The 19,424-nt window shown below is 37.8% G+C and overlaps 1 protein-coding gene across 1 annotated transcript in view; it reads left to right on the top strand.

Annotated features, from left to right (window-relative positions):
* The window catches only part of LOC106873354 (E3 ubiquitin-protein ligase NEDD4), a 353,166-nt gene that overhangs the window by 274,791 nt on the left and 58,951 nt on the right, over nucleotides 1–19,424 (top strand). Inside the window, exons 7-9 of the mRNA XM_052965854.1 lie at nucleotides 14,006–14,059; nucleotides 15,275–15,387; nucleotides 18,762–18,873. Of these exons, the coding sequence (XP_052821814.1) occupies nucleotides 14,006–14,059; nucleotides 15,275–15,387; nucleotides 18,762–18,873 (279 nt within the window). The remainder of the gene's footprint in view (nucleotides 1–14,005; nucleotides 14,060–15,274; nucleotides 15,388–18,761; nucleotides 18,874–19,424) is intronic.

The following is a 19,424-nucleotide window of genomic DNA, read 5'->3' as shown; positions in this document are numbered from 1 at the left end:
ACACACACACACACACACACACACACACACACACACACACACACACACACACACACACACACACATATATATGTATATATGTATGCATGCATGCACACACACTTACATATTTTGTTGTGAACTATCTTCTACAGTAAAAATGCATAAAAAAAGTATATTTTATTATTTAATTGAAATGGTTAAGAAATGTATTTGTAGTGTTTTTGTTTGTGTTATGGATGTAATTACATTCATAAATAATTCCTTATTTATAGAGGTAATATTTTTCCTTGTAATATGTTCAATGAAATAAATAGTTGAAGGACTTAAACGATATTTAACTTTCTCAGTTATAACCATTTTACTATAATTACCTAAAAGCATGAATGTCATAATCTCCAGCTGTTTCTCATCAATATGAAGCTTCACATTTATTTAAAAGGGTTTTTCAAATGTTACCTTCATCTCAGTGCTTCATTTATTAAAAAACTGGTTAAGCGATTATTTGTAACTCAGACCCTGATTGTTTAAATTTCTGTGAAATTCTAGTCATATCAGCTAGTGTTTTTAACTCTAGTTAACTCTGCTTCAGCAAAAAATGACTGGGGTAGATACTAGAATAGTATTAGGTTGGCATTTTCCTATTCAGGTCTATCCAGGATTGTTGTGGGGCAAGCTCTAGCATTGGAAATATGTGGTCTTCATTTTAACCCTTTTTGTTACCATATTTCTGTTGAAATAAACTGCCTTTGTTCAATTAGTTTTGAAAATAATGAAGAATTTAGTAAAACAACACTGTTGTTATTAAGCTAATATTTGGGACATAAATTAACATGGAAATTTTAATAAAAGGTCTTATTTTGACCATTTTAAACAGAAGATTTATCAAAGAACTAAGGACAGTCTCAGGTGGGTTGGGATCAAAAGAGTTAAAGATGGTTGTAAGAGTTTGTTGAGGGAAATGCGGCTGATGCAGAACTTTATCGAGGCTCTCCCAATGTCTGTCTAGGACCACTACTGAGTTATTTACTACATAATGTATAGCATGAGAGTTTTAAAGTGTTGTCGTTCTTGTCTCTCTGAAGTCAGACAGGAGTTACTTAAATAACACTACTATTTGTATAATGTTATAAATATCATTGATGCATCCATTTGTTCTCAATTGACTGGCATGACTATACTTCTCACATAGTTTACGCATGTTCTTTAAGAAGTTTGCTTCCGAATCATGTGGTTTTGGGTTCAGTCCCATTGCATGGCGCCTTGGGCAAGTGTCTTCTATGATGACTCTAGGTCAACCAAATCCTTGTGAGTGGATTTGGTAAGCAGAAACTCTAAAATGCCTGTTGTGTATGATGTGTATACATATGTAGCTGTGTGTGTGTATACATGTGTAATTCTGTGTGTATGTGTATACATTTGTAGCTGTGTGTGTGTACACATGTAGCTGTGTTGCATGTGTATTTTTGTGAGTAAATTTATATTTTCCTTATCTTTATGTGTTTGCTGATTATAAGCACTGGCTCACTGGTGGTTCCTTTGCTTACAGTGTACTGCAAGTGTATGTCCAGGCTTTTTCTCTTCACATGTCTTGACATGTTGTGTGATCTTCGTAAAGAAAAGTGTCATTTATGCAGTCTCCATATAAATATATCCAGGCTGTTGTTTGGTGTTCAGTAGACTGGGAGATTATTACCTTGCATGGAAACAAGTGGAGGCTGGTGACAGAAAGGGGGTCTGACTATAGGAAACTCAGCCTCTTATCTGACCCATGACTATTAGCACAATTCTTTTACCAAAGATAGGTTCCCTGGGTTCATGTATGGCAGAAATGAATCCATCTAATATTGCAAATTTGCAAGAATGCAGCTGAAGGCATTATAAGTGACATATGTTTTGATAATTTCAGCCAACTGCTAATATTTCATTCTGTCTCTCTCTCAGTGTGAAGACAAAGAGAGAAAGAGACACACACAGATAGATATTCAACTTAGGTTTTCTTGTTGATACATTATTAACTCATTGTATTTGCTATGATAGTAAGATTTTAATTTAGTAATTAATAATATAAGTATTTTTAATAATACCAACTGAGAAGAGCTTTCTTTAGAACAGCTGTTCTTTTCTAAGTCTGTTATTTGGAATGTTATTCTGCAAGCGTGGTGGGGGTGTGACAAAACAAATATCTTGGAATTACTGTATGAAAGAAATTCACCTTGAAACTACGAAAAGAGCTTTGGAGAATAAGGAAAGTATATCAACTGCATAGTTCTGATTTATTTATATATTCAGCCTGAAAAATGATTTGCTAAGAGCATGTGTGTATTTATAATAGCTGATTATCATGCTAAGGTAGGGTTGAATGTATTATCATAGGAACAGAGTTTAAATCATTTTGTTTGTAGCTGCTATGCATATAGGTTAGTCAGTTAGATCACGAAGGTTAGCTAGTTAAATCAATTCAAGGTAACAAGAATAAGGTTTTATCAGTTGTTTCTCCCTGTAAAATTCTCACATATATATTAAAATTTCAGGTGAATTTTTCTAAAACTTCCATCCTCACATCAATAAGTTGTAAGAATAAATAATTGATTAACTTTTGACAGTTGAGTGGTAAAAGGCAGTAGAGTGCAGTATTTAGTTATATCTCCCTATGTTCTGGGTTCAGATCCAACCATTACCTTCCATTACCCCTTGTATAATGCAGGGTAGCCATGTATTTCTTCTATAACAAGACACCTGAGCCTGTTCCTCTGTTATCCACCTAGCATGAAGCCAGCTCTCCCCGCTACTTACAACCTCATTCAGTTGAGGGGCTTCTTTGTCTTGCCTTGCAAAATCACTGGTGCTGGTGTCACGAAAACAAAACAAAAAGAAATGCACTCAGTACACTGAAAAGGCATCCAGCCTATGGAGACCATGCCAAAATGGATATTAGAGCTCAATGCAGTTTTTCAGTTCATTAAATTCTGTCAAACCACCCAGCCTGTCTGCACAGAAGACAGACATTAAATGACGATGATGATTTCTCTCCTTATTTCAGTGCTGCAAAATCAATGTTAACTTTTAGCTGAGTTTCAATTATATATACATTGTACTGTATTAAATGCCATGGAAAAACAGTCCTCAGGCTATTTAAGTCTTTTTGCCATAGCAATCAGAATCAAATAAACAAATGTATGAAATACCTTTTTATTCTATAAGCTTCTAGGTATTCTTTGACTTTGCCGTACCTCTTTGTGTGTATGTGTATACATAAATACACACACATACACACTGTATTTTTGTTAACCTAGATCTTAAACTCTATACAAATTAATCAATTTCAAAATATTCTATTCTATCATTATTGTTATTATGATGGTGGTAGTAGTGTATTAGCAGAATTGTTAGAACATCAGACTTGTATTTTCTCTGGCTATTTGTTATGAGTCCTGCTGAGATCAACTTTACCTTTCATCTTTTTGAGGTTTATAAAATAAGTACCAGTCAAGTACTGGGGTTGATGTAATAGACTAACCCTTCCCACTCAAAACTGCTGGCCTTGTACTAAAATAATAATGATGATAATGATGATAATAATAATAACAACAACAACAACTAACTGAACCTCTAAAAAATTCATGGAAAATGTAAAAAATGTAAGCGTTTGTAAATTGTGTGCTGGTGCCATGAAAAATGTTTCTATATTGTGACAGTTACAGAATATAGAAAGAAGTGTAAAACTGATAACTTTATAATCCAACCCAAATATCTCAGTAATGCAAATGTAAACAGAATTACTATTTAGCCTTAAAATACATTGTTCATATTCAAAGAACCTTCTTGGTTTGGTGGTATGGAATGTTCTTCTGGTATTCTTTTACTTGTTTCAGTCATTTGATGGTGGCCATGCTGGAACACTGCCCTTTAGTCAAAGAACTCAACCCCTGGACTCGTTCCCTGTAAGCCTGGTACTTATTCTATCAGTCTCTTCTGTTGAATAGCTAAGTTACGGGCATGCAAACACACCAACATCGGTTGTCAAGCAATGATGGTGGGGAGACAAACACACATAAATATCTATCTATCTATCTATCTATCTATCTATCTATCTATCTATCTATCTCTCTCTCTCTATATATATATATATATATATGATGGGCTTCTTTCAGTTTCCATCTACCAAATTCACTCACAAGGTTTGGGCAGCCTGAAGCTATAAAGTATAGAGTTGAATTTTGTGTAGCCACCTATTGGCAATTTTCCACCCCCACCCATTTTGTAGGAGGTATTACCCATTTTTCTGGGCTCTTTTCACAGCTATACCACGTTTAAAATTTGCGTTAGTTTTTGTATAAAAAATGAAAAGGGAGTGGGGCTTGTTTGTAGCTTGTAGAGAAAACGTTAAACATGCCTGAGAACAAAACATGGTCTTTCCCACCAAATAAAAGACATGAAGAACTATGAAAGAAGACAAATAAGTATCAGGGGGTGGGGAAAAAAAAGAGAGAATATTCAACCGTTCTAGAACTCCAAGAATAGAAATGTAAACACCCGAAAGACTTTCCCTCTATTCATTACTAAATGTCTTTCTCTCTTCTTCATTACTAAAAATAATGAAGCTAGAAAAGATCAATCGTATTTCAGTCTAATTGTCATTGTAAATGACTGATGCTTTCCTTTTTCTGTCTTCATTGCTTATCTCCTTTTCTCAACAGTTAAGAGAGGTTAGGGGTATTTGGCCCACGATTGTAAAGTCATGAGTATGATTCCCTGCGATGCGCTGTGTTCTTGAGCAAGGTACTCTACTTCACCTTGCTGCAGTTCACTCAAATGTAATTCAAAGGGGCCAGCCTTGTCACATTCTGTGTAAGGCTGAATCTCCCTGAGAACTACCTTATGGTGTGCATGTCTGTGAAGTACTCAGTCACTTGCATATTAAGTTTATGAGCAGACTGTTCTATTGATCAGATAAATAGGAACCTCATTGTCATAGCCAGTGGAGTGCCATTTTCTGAAAAGTGGGAAAGAAAAGGAAATGTTCCATATTGCAAGGCAAAAATGTTGTGTTTAGTATAAGCAGTGAAAGCTAAGATGAAATAATTGCTATTCTGTCATTTATTCGCCCTCGACTCATGCTCAGTTTGATAACAACAGCCTGCGCATTGGTGTTTATATGGTGGCTTGGCCTCCAGATCTGTGAGACACACAACTGCTGCTGTTAGGACTGGATTAACATCCATAGTGACCCTAATGACTAAAAAGATTATCCTGCCCCTATATAGGATTTTTTAAAATTTTCTCCCAACCACTTGAAGGTTCATCTTGCTCCAGTCCACTCAGCTGGCCAAAATGAGTTGTAGCTGTAATTCAAAGGGGCCAGCCTTGTCTTATTCTGTGTGAGGCTGAATTTCCCTGAGAATTACGTTAATGGTATGCATGTTTGTGGAGTACTCAGCCACTTGTGAGTTAATTTTATCCTCATGTGGTAATGAAAAATGAAAGTGACATCAATATTTGCTGTAGTTATTTGTCATTGATTTAACAATGTATCTATGTATCAGCTTTTCTTTTGATCTACGTATCTACTGTCTCTCTCACTTTCTCTTACAACCAGTAATCAATCTGCAACTCCTGGAAAGCGTAGGGTGGGAACACAAAGAATTTGTGTTCCATGACTCTGAAGCAAGTCCAAGGGAGAACAGTTGTTAATGATAGGGAATTGAAATGTCACAGCCTTTATGGCTAAAGAGTAGCAACCATTGGAGGAGGCCAAACCTTACCAGTTAGATATACAGTAATTCCTCAATTATCGTGGGTGTTACATTCCAAAACCCCTTACGACAGGTGAAAATCTGCGAAGTAAAAATAGTATTGTACTGTATATATTTAAAAATTATTTTTATAATTTGTGTAGATTTATTTTATTATAAATGCAAGAAACAACACCACGGAGGAATCAACATAAGCTTAAATAATAAACCACAAGGGATTACTGTAGTCAGTGTATCCTCTACAAGGTCCCATGGCTCTGTTAGTGTAGATTTGCATGGAGGATGGAAACTCCACTTTTCAAGTGTGGTGCCAACTATGTCTGAATAGGTGGAAGTGGGGGCACTCATTAGCCTCTGGCTGTCAGATTGTGTGATGGAATGGATTCTGCTAAGTAGGAGGGTTTGCCAGATGTCCTTCTTGTTGCCAAACCTCACTTGTTTCTAAGCAAGGTAATACTTCCCTGTGGTTTTGTAGAATATTGGAAACAAAAGACAATGCTTTAGAAGCACATGAGAGTTGATAAGGGTATCTGACTGTAGAAAATCTACCTCAATAAATTCTGACTGAACCATGCAAACATGGAAAAGTGGACGTTAAAAACAATGATGATGAAAGTGATGGGGATTGGCTTTAGGCTCTTGTGCTTTGAGTGTCTGCTCAGGCATCTTATCACCACCATCTCTGTCTTTTTGGCTCCTCTCACCCACCCTTATATAATGTAGAGTAGCCATATATTTCCTCTGTAGCAAGACACCTGTGTTTGTCTCTATCATATTTTAACCTCTCAACACCTGGCATAAAGCCACCTCCCTGTTTCCCACATACACTCTCCACTCTGTTGAGGGGACTTTTTCCCTTTTCTTGCAAATTACTTTTCATGCCACCAGCTTGTGCTGGTGGTATGAAAAAAAGTACCCAGCATACATATAAAGTGGTTAGCATTGGGGAGGGCATCTAGCCATAAAAAAAAAAGAAACCATGCCCAGACTGACATTAGTGTCTGATGCATTCTTGCAGTTCATCAGATCCTGTCAAACTGTCCAACACCTGCCAGCATGGAACATGGACATTAAATGCTGATGATGATGTTTCAAACAAAACATTAGACTCAACAGTTTCATATCCATATAGATTTTTTGCCAACAAAAGTTAGAAATTTAACAATCTGGTGATAGCATGAGATGAACTATAAGTTAGGATAGCATGAGATGACCTATAAGTTAGGATACAATGTTAGGAAATTCCACTTATCAACACAGGTAACCTTGGCCAAAAGTTGTGTATAGTAATGGTGGCATGTAGGTCACCTTAATCAGTAAACCTGACAGAAAGAAAAAAGGACAATAGCTCTTTTGAGATTTCTAGCATTTATCACAAAATATTAAGTAGGTTAATTCTAGAATAGGAATCCAGTTTTTATTTGTGAAAGCATAATGTATTGTATGTGGTAGTCTATTGTATGTGGTAGTCAGGGTGAATGTTAATAGCTACCAGCAGAGAGTTTCCTTATCAGTGAAATGATAACTGTTCTGTTACCACTTTATCATGTTGATGTGGTTTGAGGAGTAATTTAATGTTTAAATGTGTGATCAGAAAGATCAACAATAATGCACTTCTCTAAATCAGTCACATTTAACATTGATTTAAAATTAAGTGTGAAACTGTGGTGCAAGCTTATGTTGGCTATGATTGACTAGGTATGGCAAATGGAATCATTCCACAGGCAAAGACTAATTCAGACTTCACTGCATGACCAAGATCTCTTTTGACTGAGTGGGGCTTCAGTAGAGAGGGCGACTGCTTTATGCTCTTAGATGAAGGGTTAGAGTATGTGATAGGGTCCAGAACAGAACAGTTTTCTTGCTCTTGTAGAGTTGCTCAGGTCCTCACATTATAGAAGGGAGGGTGAGAGTAAGTGAAGTGGAACTGAAATGGGATAAAATTGTGATAAGGTGTCAAGATGGACCCTTGTGTTACTAGGTGAGTAGAAGTGACTGGGTACAGGAAAACAGGTGTGGATGGGTAAGAGGTTGCAAGAGTGTATGAGAAAATGAGAGAGAGAAGGATAGGAAATGAGTGAGAGGGTGAATAAAATGAAGAACAAATGTTGTAGGATCTGTAGGGGAGGTAGAGAATAGGGAAGATTAGGTGACAACTGTCGAAATTGGGTAGAGTTGAGTGGCCAATGAGACATAAGTTGGGGAGATGTGGGAGGGAAGAGCATTAGAATGGTAATAATAATGATGTAATTGACACTGGAAGAAATAAAGGTAGAATATGGGAGGTGACATGATTGAGTAGGTTGTAAGAATATGGGGTAGACTTAGTGAATTCTGGGGCCCATGCAATTTTAGGGGAGGGAATAAGTCGATTACATTGACCCCAGTACTCAACTGGTACTTATTTTATTGACCCCAAAAGGATGAAAGGTGAAGTCGACTGTCGACAGGATTTGAATTCAGAATGTAAAGATAGATGAAATGCAGCTAAGCATTGTGCATAATAATAATGCTTTCAAGAATAGGCACAAGGCCTGAAATTTTGGAGAAGCGGGCTAGTCAGTTACATTGATCCCAGTGTGTAACTGGTACTTATTTCATTGACCCTGAAAGATGAAAGGCAAGTGGACCTTTGGGGAATTTGAACTCAGAATGTAACGTCAAATGAAATCTGTTAAGCATTTTGCCCAGCGTGCTAATGATTCTGGCTGCTTGCTACCTTATATAATAATGATAATGATGATGATAATAGCTTCAAATTTGCCACAAGGCCAGCAATTTCGAGGGAGGGGGTCAGTTGATTACATCAACCTCAGTGTCCAACTGGTACCTATTTTATTGACCCAGAAAGGATGAAAAGCAGTGTCATCTCTGAAGAATTTGAACTCAAAACATAAAGTTGGATGAAATGCTGCTAAGCAATTCACCTGGTGTGCTAATGATTCTACCAGCTTGCTGTCAAATAATAGTAATAACAATAAAATTTATAAAGATAGACATAACTCTTCACGAAGGTAAACTGACAATAAGAAGAGTGTGAAGCAATTTATAATAGATTGTTTAATGGTTTGAATGATATTTCCACAGATTGTCTGTCTTCAAATTTTGAGGAACACCTGTAAATGCACATTCTCAGAAAATATTTTGAATGTACTACACCTTCACTCCTCAAAATGTATGAGAACAAATATATTTGTAGATTGACAGGTGAATTTCATCACATTTACATAAAACTGTTTGACTAAATGTCCTTTTTCCTTTTCTTTTCTCTTCTTTTTTTCTTCTTTTTCCGTTTACTAGTTACAAACTTGTATCAAAATAGCAATGCAGGATTTCCTCTTAATTTCAATTTCCTTGTTTCTGCTGGTTATTTTCATTTTACATTTTGAACTTGAAGAAAACAGACGATCTGTTGAAATATTGTTCAAACTGTTAAATAAATGATCTATTACAGGCGCAGGAGTGGCTGTGTGGTAAGTAGCTTGCTTACGAACCACATGGTTCTGGGTTCATTCCCACTGTGTGGCACCTTGGGCAAGTGTCTTCTAGTATAGCCTCGGGCTGACCAAAGCCTTGTGAGTGGATTTGGTAGACGGAAACTGAAAGAAGCCCATCGTATATATGTATGTATGTGTGTGTATATGTTTGTGTCTGTGTTTGTCCCCCCAACATCGCTTGACAACCGATGCTGGTGTGTTTACGCCCCCTGTAACTTAGCGGTTCGGCAAAAAGAGATCGATAGAATAAGTACTAGGCTTCCAAAGAATAAGTCCTGGGGTCGATTTGCTCGACTAAAAGGCGGTGCTCTAGCATGGCCACAGTCAAATGACTGAAACAAGTAAAAAAGTATTACAAATAACATTGCACTCTTCTTATTGTCTAATAATAAAAATAATAATAATATTTATAATAATGGATGTGTATAATAATGTGCATAGTAATAATTGATGTTGGTCACCATGAGTGTCCGGTTGTCCAATCAACTAAATTACTAGGCTGTTGGATTATCTAAGTGGCTGAGTATTCCACAGACATGTCTCCTTAATATAATTCTGAGGTGGAATCAGCATGGTTTGGTGTGACAAAATTGGACAGACCTTCGAATTACAGGTACAATATATTCTAACAGGCTTCTACACAGTCTCCATCTGTCCAATTTTACTCACAAGGTATGGTTTAGTGGAGGCGTGTGGCTGAGTAGTTAGGGTGTCAGACTTATGATCGTAAGATTGTGGTTTTGATTCCTGGATTGGGCAGCGTGTGGTGTTCTTGAGCGAAACACTTCATTTCATGTTGCTCCAGTCTACTCAGCTGGCAAGAATGAATAATCCTGCAACGGACTGGTGTCCCGTCCAGGTGGGGAATATGTTGAGACCCCCTTCGGTCATGACTGACCATGGGATTGCACCTAGAAAGTTACCCTCCCAGGCACAAGTTCGGGCAAGGTTGCTTATGGAAGACCAGCAGTCGCCCATGCATACCAGCCTCCCCTCTCCACGCCACCAGTGTTATCCAAGGGAAAGGCAAAGGCCGATATGGCTTGGCACATGTGACGTCGCAACTCATTTCTACAGCTGAGTGAACTGGAGCAACGTGAAATAAAGTGTCTTGCTCAAGAACACAACACGCAGCCTGGTCTGGGATTCGAACTCACAACCTCACGATTGTAAGCTCGACGCTCTAACCACTGGGCCATGCGTCTTCACATATATATACACCATGGGGAATATATACACCATGAAACTAGGAAACCAGCCCTTATGAATGAGTATGACTTGAGAAGGTAACTTTACCTTTACAAGGTATGGTTTTAACTGAAATTATAGAAAAAAAAAAAACTTACATAAAGATGTCTTGCAGTGGAATTGAAACTGGGAACTTGTGATTGTGAAGTGAAGTTGTTAATCATTCAACCATACTGCATTTACTGAGTGTGTATAGTTGAGTTGTAATAATATCATAGTCAATTTTGAGGCAATAAGCTAGTGGAATCATTAGCTGCCAGGTAATATACTTAACGACATTTCATCTATCTTCACCTTCTGAGTTCAAATTCCACCAAGGTTGACTTCAACTTTTATCTTTTTTGGGTTGATAAAATAAGTATGAGTTGAGTACTGGGCTCAATGTAATTGTCTTACACCCTCCTCCTAAATTGCTGACCTTGTGCCAAAATTTGAAATCAATAATATTATAATCAACTTACACTACCATCATTATCTTCTTTCCAGTTATTCCCACCCACTCTTATATAATGTCAAATAGCCATATATCTCCTGTGTAGCAAGATACCCGGGCTTGTTCCTTTATGAAATCACCACCCACTTCCTAATACTCTCCTTTCCTTATTTAGTCATGGGAGCTTTTTACCTTTTCCATTCTTTTTCTGTTTTGCAATTTACTAGAGCTTGTGTTTACAAAGAAGAAAAAAAGCACCCTGTACACTCTGTAAGGTGGTTGGGCCTTAGGAAGGACATCCAGCTGTAGGAACCATGCCGAAGCTGACACTGGAGTCCAACTCAGTCCAACGGCTCAATGGACCTTCTCAAAACATCCAACTCATGTCATCATGGAACATGGAGTGGACATTAAATGATGATGATGATGATTATACAAGTTGCTGGTTGTTAAAGGGCATGAGCAGATGTGTGCAGGAGAAGTAAGTGTGTTGATATGGATGTAGTGTTCAAATGAATAACATCTACTTAGTGTAAGAGTACTCTACTGGCAACAGAAATGTGTGCGACAGAGGTTACTGGAGAAATATTCAGAGAGACTGGGTGAGATAATAGTTTTGAATGTTGAGTCTTGTCAGTAAAATGATACAGAATTGAGATGGCAGCATGCCATACTGAAGAGGCTATTGAAGTCATACCTATATGGGAAAATGAATGTTAATGCTGCTGCTTATGATGAGGAGGATGATTATCATCATCTCATCAAATATATTGTGCTTGGTGTTTGTTAATAAGAATGGAAAATCCTCATCAATACCTGAATTTAGTTAAATATGACAATGTTGATTTTTTAAAGCATTATATTCTATCTTTACCAGATTTTTACTCACTTATATATCCATGAATAAATTTCTATTTTTAATATTTGTAAATCTGTTTAAGAATAAGATAGTTGCATTTAAAATTTAATCTATAAATCTCATTTCATATTATAAGCACAAAGGCCTTGGATTTTTAAGGTGGGGCAAGTATGGGATTGAAATTATATTTACATCTGGCCCTAAACAGCAGCAGCTTCAATGAAGAAGTTAAATGATTGCTAAGAACTGATCATTGATTCAACTTGATCCAAAATGTAAAAGAACTGTAGGAAAATGTGATTTGCACTTACTGGGTGCTTCACAAGTCCATGCATAGTTCATGGAAGGAAAAAGTGAGGGCAAAATCTCTCTGAACAAATAACAATGATGATTTATTTCATATGAATAAATATCTCATCTCTGGACATCGGTAGCTGGGATGCCTTGGTGTGGAAGCAGCAAGGTTGATAGTTAGACACAGAAATACGAATGCATTTTCACAGACTCGCAACATCCCTCACCATCAGAATTCCAGCTCCACGGAGCTGGTCTCAGTTGCGTCCTGCCTGGTCAACAGCCAGGGCCAAAAAGGGTGAATGGCGGTGAAGCCTAGCTGCTGCTGATGATTGCGCATGCGCATAAGGGCCTTCTTGCCAAATCTCCGGAAGGCTCTAATCTTATGCGCATGCGTGGATGAATGTTCCAAAATGGCGTCTAGAACCAGGCGTCACTACAGAACTAAAAATACTCTGTGGTGTGGCCAAATGTTTAAAAAATCTGTTTTACATTTGTGAGATCTTGGGTTAAATCCATCTGTACTACACTTTGGAGCAGTCTTCATCCCTAGTCTCAGGTCAAATCTTATGTTGTCTGTTAAAAGGGCTAGACAGCAACTGTGGAAGCTTATCAAGTGGACTATACCTAGAATTTGAAAGCTCAGCTTTGTCAAAGTATAACATTGAGTCTCAAAACCGGTGCTGCAAGATCTGTTATTTTGTTTATGTCTATAAACATAGTGTGCTCACCTACTACAAATACTGCTAGTTTGTTAATGACTGGCAGTTTGTCCTGGAATATACTCTTTACTCTTTTACTTGTTTCAGTCATTTGACTGCGGCCATGCTGGAGCACCGCCTTTAGTCAAGCAAATCGACCTCAGGACTTATTCTTTGGAAGCCTAGTACTTATTCTATCGGTCTCTTTTGCCGAACCGCTAAGTTACGGGGACATAAACACACCAGCATTGGTTGTCAAGCGATGTTGGGGACAAACACAGACACACAAACATATACACATATATATACATATATACGACAGGCTTCTTTCAGTTTCCATCTACCAAATCCACTCACAAGGCTTTGGTCGGCCCAAGGCTATAGGAGAAGACACTTGCCCAAGATGCCACACAGTGGGAATGAACCCGGAACCATGTGGTTGGTAGCAAGCGACTTAGCACACAACCATCATCATCATAATTTAACATCTACTTTTCCACGCTTGCATGGGTCAGATATAATTTGTTGAGGCAGATTTTCTACTACTAGAACCTTTCTTATTGCCAACCCTCATCTGATTTCAGGTAATGTCATATAACCTTACTCCTTGTCTGGACTGGAAACAACATCGCTTGTATAATGCTCATTTTTATTGTGAAGACAAGGGCGTGTGTGTGTGTGTGTGTGCGCACACACACACACACACACATCCACAAGTGGTGTCCTTTGCTTCTAATCTTTCGTAAAAATATCTGGGCATGGAAAATATTACCTTACCTGGAAACAGGATTGATGGCAGGTAGGGCATCTGGTCATAAAAAATTTGCTTCAGTGGATTTTATCAGACCCAAGTGAGCATGAAAAAGTGAACTTTAAATGATGATGTGTAGTGAAAAGTTTTTTTGGTTTTTTATTTTTCTCCCCCTTTATTGTTACCTCATGGCGGGCACAAAGGTTGCTCGACAAGTTATCTCAAATAGTGACTATCCTAAAATAAAACAGATACAGTGGAGAAGAGCATTTGCATTTGGGAAGATAACATTCTAGTGTTGATAGCCAAATGAGCCTACCTGGACTTTATTTCTTTCTCAAAGGAGATTGGTGTAGAGAAGGGTTTCAGAAAATTTCCTTTCTAAATAAAATCTCTGTTCAAGCAATCCCAGCATGTAAAATTGACAATTGATAAAGCTTTTTCATTAACTTATTGTAATTAATGTTTGTTTCTTTCCTTTTTGTAGGTAAATCCTCGTGATAACTGCCTGCTCTTTGAAGTATTTGATGAAAACAGATTGGTATGTGTATTTTTTTAATATCATTAAAGGGTTGTGTGTTTACAGAAATAGAAGATTGGCAGCGAGCTGGCAGAATCATTAGCACGCCGGGCGAAATGCTTAGCAGTATTTCGTCTGCCGCTACGTTCTGAGTTCAAATTCCGCCGTGGTCGACTTTGCCTTTCATCCTTTCGGGGTCGATTAAATAAGTACCAGTTACTCACTGGGTCGATATAATCGATATAATCGACTTAATCCGTTTGTCTGTCCTTGTTTGTCCCCTCTGTGTGTAGCCCCTTGTGGGTAGTAAAGAAATAAGAAATAGAAGATTGGACAAAGTACTTGACTTATTTAGCCTTAGACTGTCTCTGTTTAATGAAAGTGTATGGCCTAGTGTTTAGTGTTGCACTCCCAATCACAGGATCTTGGTGTATCTTGACAAAATTCTCAATCAATTTTACCTGAAATATTCAAATTGTTTACTAATTAAGTAGTTGTATACCATCTTTAAGCAGAAAACAGCTTAAATAGTCTTTTGAAATTAAATTTTAAGATAATTATTTTTTGAAAACTTGCTTATTCTTTTTGTCTAATAAATCAAGCAGTTAATTTGTAGTTTGTAGTCTTATATACGAGTTACATCACATGTTCACACATTAGATGTATGGGGTTGAGTTGTAGTTTTGTTTTTGTTGGGTGTACTATATAACATGATCTAGATTATGTCCAGTTAAATAGTATGTGAAATAATTGGGCATATAATTCTGTGTTGGATATGGTGGGTGTGTATATATATATATATATATATATATATCATCATCATTACCATTGTTTAACGTCTGCCTTCCATGCTGGCATGGGTTGGACAGTTTGACAGGAACTGGCTAGGCCGAAGACTGCACCAGTCTTCTATATCTGTTTTGGCGTAGTTTTTACAGGTATGCCCTTCCTAACACCAACCACCCTGCATAGTGGAGTTAGTGCTTTTTACATGGCACCAGCACAGGCAAGGTCAATTTTGGCATGGTTTTTACAGCATGATGCCCTTATAAGGATATTAGATTATACTGGATAAAGATAGGTTTTGCAAACCCGTCGTAAGTGTTTGATTGACATATAATCTTGTAGTTATCAAAATATAGTATTTTCTTTTAAATTACAAGACCAGTGTTTTCGTTTAAACAACTATAGCATTTATGATTTACATGAAATATTTTGTTTATCCTTTCTTTTCAGACTAGAGATGATTTTCTTGGGCTGGTGGAAATTCCACTCAATCACACCAGTATTCTCACAGAACGCCCTGGTCGACGTATTCCGACAAAAGATTACATCCTTCGGCCACGCAGGTACTACTTTCTATTTTTGTCCCACCTCTCAGTCAATTAGTCATGCTCTTTCTCACACTTTGATGTTCTTTCTCTTTTTTTTGCCGTATGTCTCTGTCTGTCTGTCTGTCTCTCTTTTCAAATCAGTGAATTTTTCTAAAGTTGTTTGAGTTTATAAAAGTGGGAAAACAAATGAGGCAAATGTGCCCTTTGAACAGAATGGGAAAGTTGGCACAGGTATGGATGGTTGTGTGGCTAAGATGTTCACTTCTTAACCACGTGGTTTCAGGTTCAGACCCACTGCACAGCACCTTGGACAAATGTCTTCAGTAGCACTGAACTGACCAAGTCTTCACAAGTGGATTTGTTAGATAGAAACCTTGTGGAAGTCTGTCGTGTATGTGTATGTGTGTGTGTGTGAGAGTTTGTAACCTTGTCTTCATTGTAAGCAAGTATCACCATCATGCAAGCAATCTTGTTTATTGCCAGCCATCCTTGAAAAACACTATTTGGCCATGAGGAAATATTACCTGCTTGGAAATAGGTGAGGTTTGGCAACAGGAAGGGAACCAAGCAATGGAAAATCTACATCAGCAAATTCCATCTAACCCATGCAAGCATTGAAAAGTGGATGTTAAAACAATGAGGATGATAATACTATTGTCAGCTTCAGTTCAAATCAAATGTGCTTATTTTGAGTGTGGTTTGTGCGTTACTAAATGTGATTAAACCTAGAAAAGTCTCTACTTTTCTGTGAGCACCATGACAAACTGAAGACTTGAACGTTCTGTTGCAATGCTTCTTTGGAAAGTGTATCCATAGACTTGGATTGCTTTGTGAATGAAATATGGTAGACGGTTTATGAAAACACTTGGGCTGTAGTTTTAATTAAAATAGTCAAACTGGTCACACAGTTTCAAACTGATGTGGGTATGGGTATGGAATACTCAACCTCTTATGCTAGAACTCAATGAATAGCTAGTTGATACTCTCTCTCTCTTTTACTCTTTTACTTGTTTCAGTCGAGCAAATCGACCCCAGGACTTATTCTTTGGATGCCTAGTACTTATTCTATCAGTCTCTTTTGCCAAACCACTAAGTTACGGGGGCATAAACACACCAGCATCGGTTGTCAAGCGATGTTGGGGGGACAAACATATACACACACAAACATATACACACACATACATATATATAAACATATATACGACGGGCTTCTTTCAGTTTCCGTCTACCAAATCCACTCACAAGGCTTTGGTCGGCCCGAGGCTATAGTAGAAGACACTTGTCCAAGGTGCCACGCAGTGGGAATGAACCCGAAACAATGTGGTTGGTAAGCAAGCTACTTACCACACAGCCACTCCATCTTTTATCTTTTACTTGCTTCAGTAATTAGACTCTGGCCATGATGGAGCATCACCTTGAAGAGTTTAGTCAAAGTAATCGACTCCTGTTCTTATTTTGTCAGGCTTTTTTTCACTGAACTGCTAAGTTATGGGGTCATAAACAAAGCCGACACTTGTTGTCAAGCAATGGTGGGAGATCCAAATAAGTACACACACGCGCGCGCGCGCGCGCAATAAGTTTCCATTTACCAAATTCACTCACAGGGCCTCAGGACTAGAAGAGAAGACAATTGAAACTGAACCTGAAACCATATGGTTGCAAAGTGAGCTTCTTAACAGCCATAGACTGTGCTAATGGTCATGATGAAATAACCGGAATACTTACCATTAAGACTGATGTGAGGACCATATAGTTTATGTGCAATGTGTGATGACATGTGGCCTTGTCGTTTGGGTGTTTGCTTCATGACCAGAAGGTTGTGTTTCAATTCTTGGACCAGGCAGTGCATTGTGTCCATGAGTAAAGCACTTTAATTCATGTTGCTCTAGTTTATAAAGCTATAATGTGGACCAGCTGATGCAGCCCTTTTTTTCTGCAGCTGTCTCATGCTGGATGGGTTCTTTTCTGGGTCAAGAGAGAGATGAGTGCCAAGAGATTCACTATAGCTTCTTGTGACTACATCAACACCTGAAATAATTGGCAGAAACATGGTTTGCTCACAAGTGACAGCTGTTTGTACTACATATATATCTCTCATTTGTCCAACATAAATCAATGTTTGGGTATATATATATATATATATATATATATATATATATATATATATATGTGTGTGTGTGTGTATGTGCATGTATATCTATGTACATGTGGGTGTGTACATATATATAAGGTATGAATGCACACATAAGTGTGTGTGTATATATATACGTGTATGTGTGTATATGAATAAAAGGGTAAAGGCCTTTTGGTTATGAATGATGATGGGATTGGACTTAAAAAGTTCCCCTCTGAAGCACAAGTCTGCACAAGGTTGTTTATGGAAGGCCAGCAGTCACCCATGCTTACCAGCTGATGTTATCCAAGGAAAAGGCAAAGGCTGGACATCACAACTCATTTCTACAGCTGAGTGTACTGAACTGGAGCAACATGAAATAAAGTGTGTTGCTCAAGAACACAATACACTGCCTGGTCCAGGAATCAAACTCACTACCTCGTGGTTGTGAGCTTGATGCTCTAACTACTGAGCCATGTGCCTTTATATATAGAAGTGCAGAGTGACTGTATGGTAAGAAGCTTGTTTTTCAACCATGATTCCAGGTTCAGTCCCATTGCATGGCACCTTGGGCAAGTGTCTTCTGCTTTAGCCTTGGGCTGACCAAAGCCTTGTGAATGAACTTGGTAGACAGAAACTGAATGAAGCCTGTTGTATGTATATATATGTATGTGTGTGTATATATTTTGTGTGACTGTATTTGTCCCCCTACCATTGCTTGACAACCAATGATTGTGTGTTTATGTTCATGTAACTTAGTGATTTGGCAAAACAAACCAATAGAATTAGTACTACCCTTACAAAGAATAAGTCCTGGGGGCGATTTGTTCAACTAAAGGTGGTGCTCCAACATGGCCACTGTCAAATGACTGAAACAAGTAAAAGAATAAAATAATATATGAATGTGTGTGTGTGTGTGTGTGTGTGTGTGTGGTCATCCTTTAACATTGTTTCCATGCTGGCTTGAGTTGGATGCTTTGACAGGATTCTGCAAGCCACAGGGCTTCATTAAGCTCCAATGTCAACTTTGGCAAGATTTATATGCCTGGGTGTTCTTTCTATTGCCAACTACTTTACAGATTGTACTGAGTACTTTCTCATGCAATTGGTGTTAGTGAAGTTGCCAAGCAACTTGTAAGACAAGAAGAGAATCGGAGAAAGAAGGAAAAGGAAAAAAAGTCTTCCTGACTAAATGGGGTGCATGGGTTAGTAGTTGAGAGTGGGATGCATGTATATGTTAATGTATAATTTATTGCATTACTTTTGTGCTCCACAGTTCCCGATCAAGAGTACGTGGCCACCTATGGATATATCTTGCATTCTATGCACCTGAAGGGGAAGTAGACGACACAGAAAATCAAGAAGATACTGCATCAGCACAGTCAGAGGTAGATAATGATGAAAAATTAATTTCTTCATTAATATTGTAGAAAATGTTTTACATCTTTATTTCAAAGGACGTTTTCATTTTGTTTTTGTATTTAGTTTGCAAGATTTTTGATGTGAAATCATGTGTTGAAACAGATTTTGTTGTATCTGGGGAGGTTCATTATGCCAATAATAGATACACACACTGATTTTGTGTCACGTTTGTAATTATTAGTGTTATGTTTCCCTCGGGTGACTCGTAGAGATAACACAACGAGTTATACAATTTAATTATTACATTTATTGTTCAATTACATACAAAGAACGCACTCACCCAATGTTCGTTATGAATAAACAAAAGTCATGTCCGCCATATATGTATCAATGACATTTTACTACGACAGTCCCACAAGACAACAACAATGAAACAATGAACTCAGACGAACCACATGACACACGAAACGTCAGACGAATTACATATCTAACAGTCCATATAACACCTCCCCACTGAAATTGATGCTACACAAGAAGTATCAACAGCAAAGTCTCTCTTGGGTTTTACGGGTTCTCT

This window comes from Octopus bimaculoides, chromosome 2 (assembly GCF_001194135.2).
Source record: "Octopus bimaculoides isolate UCB-OBI-ISO-001 chromosome 2, ASM119413v2, whole genome shotgun sequence".
NCBI lineage: Eukaryota > Metazoa > Mollusca > Cephalopoda > Octopoda > Octopodidae > Octopus > Octopus bimaculoides.
The sequence above is the reverse complement of the archived record's forward strand: the minus strand, read 5'-3'. Positions and strand labels throughout refer to the sequence as shown.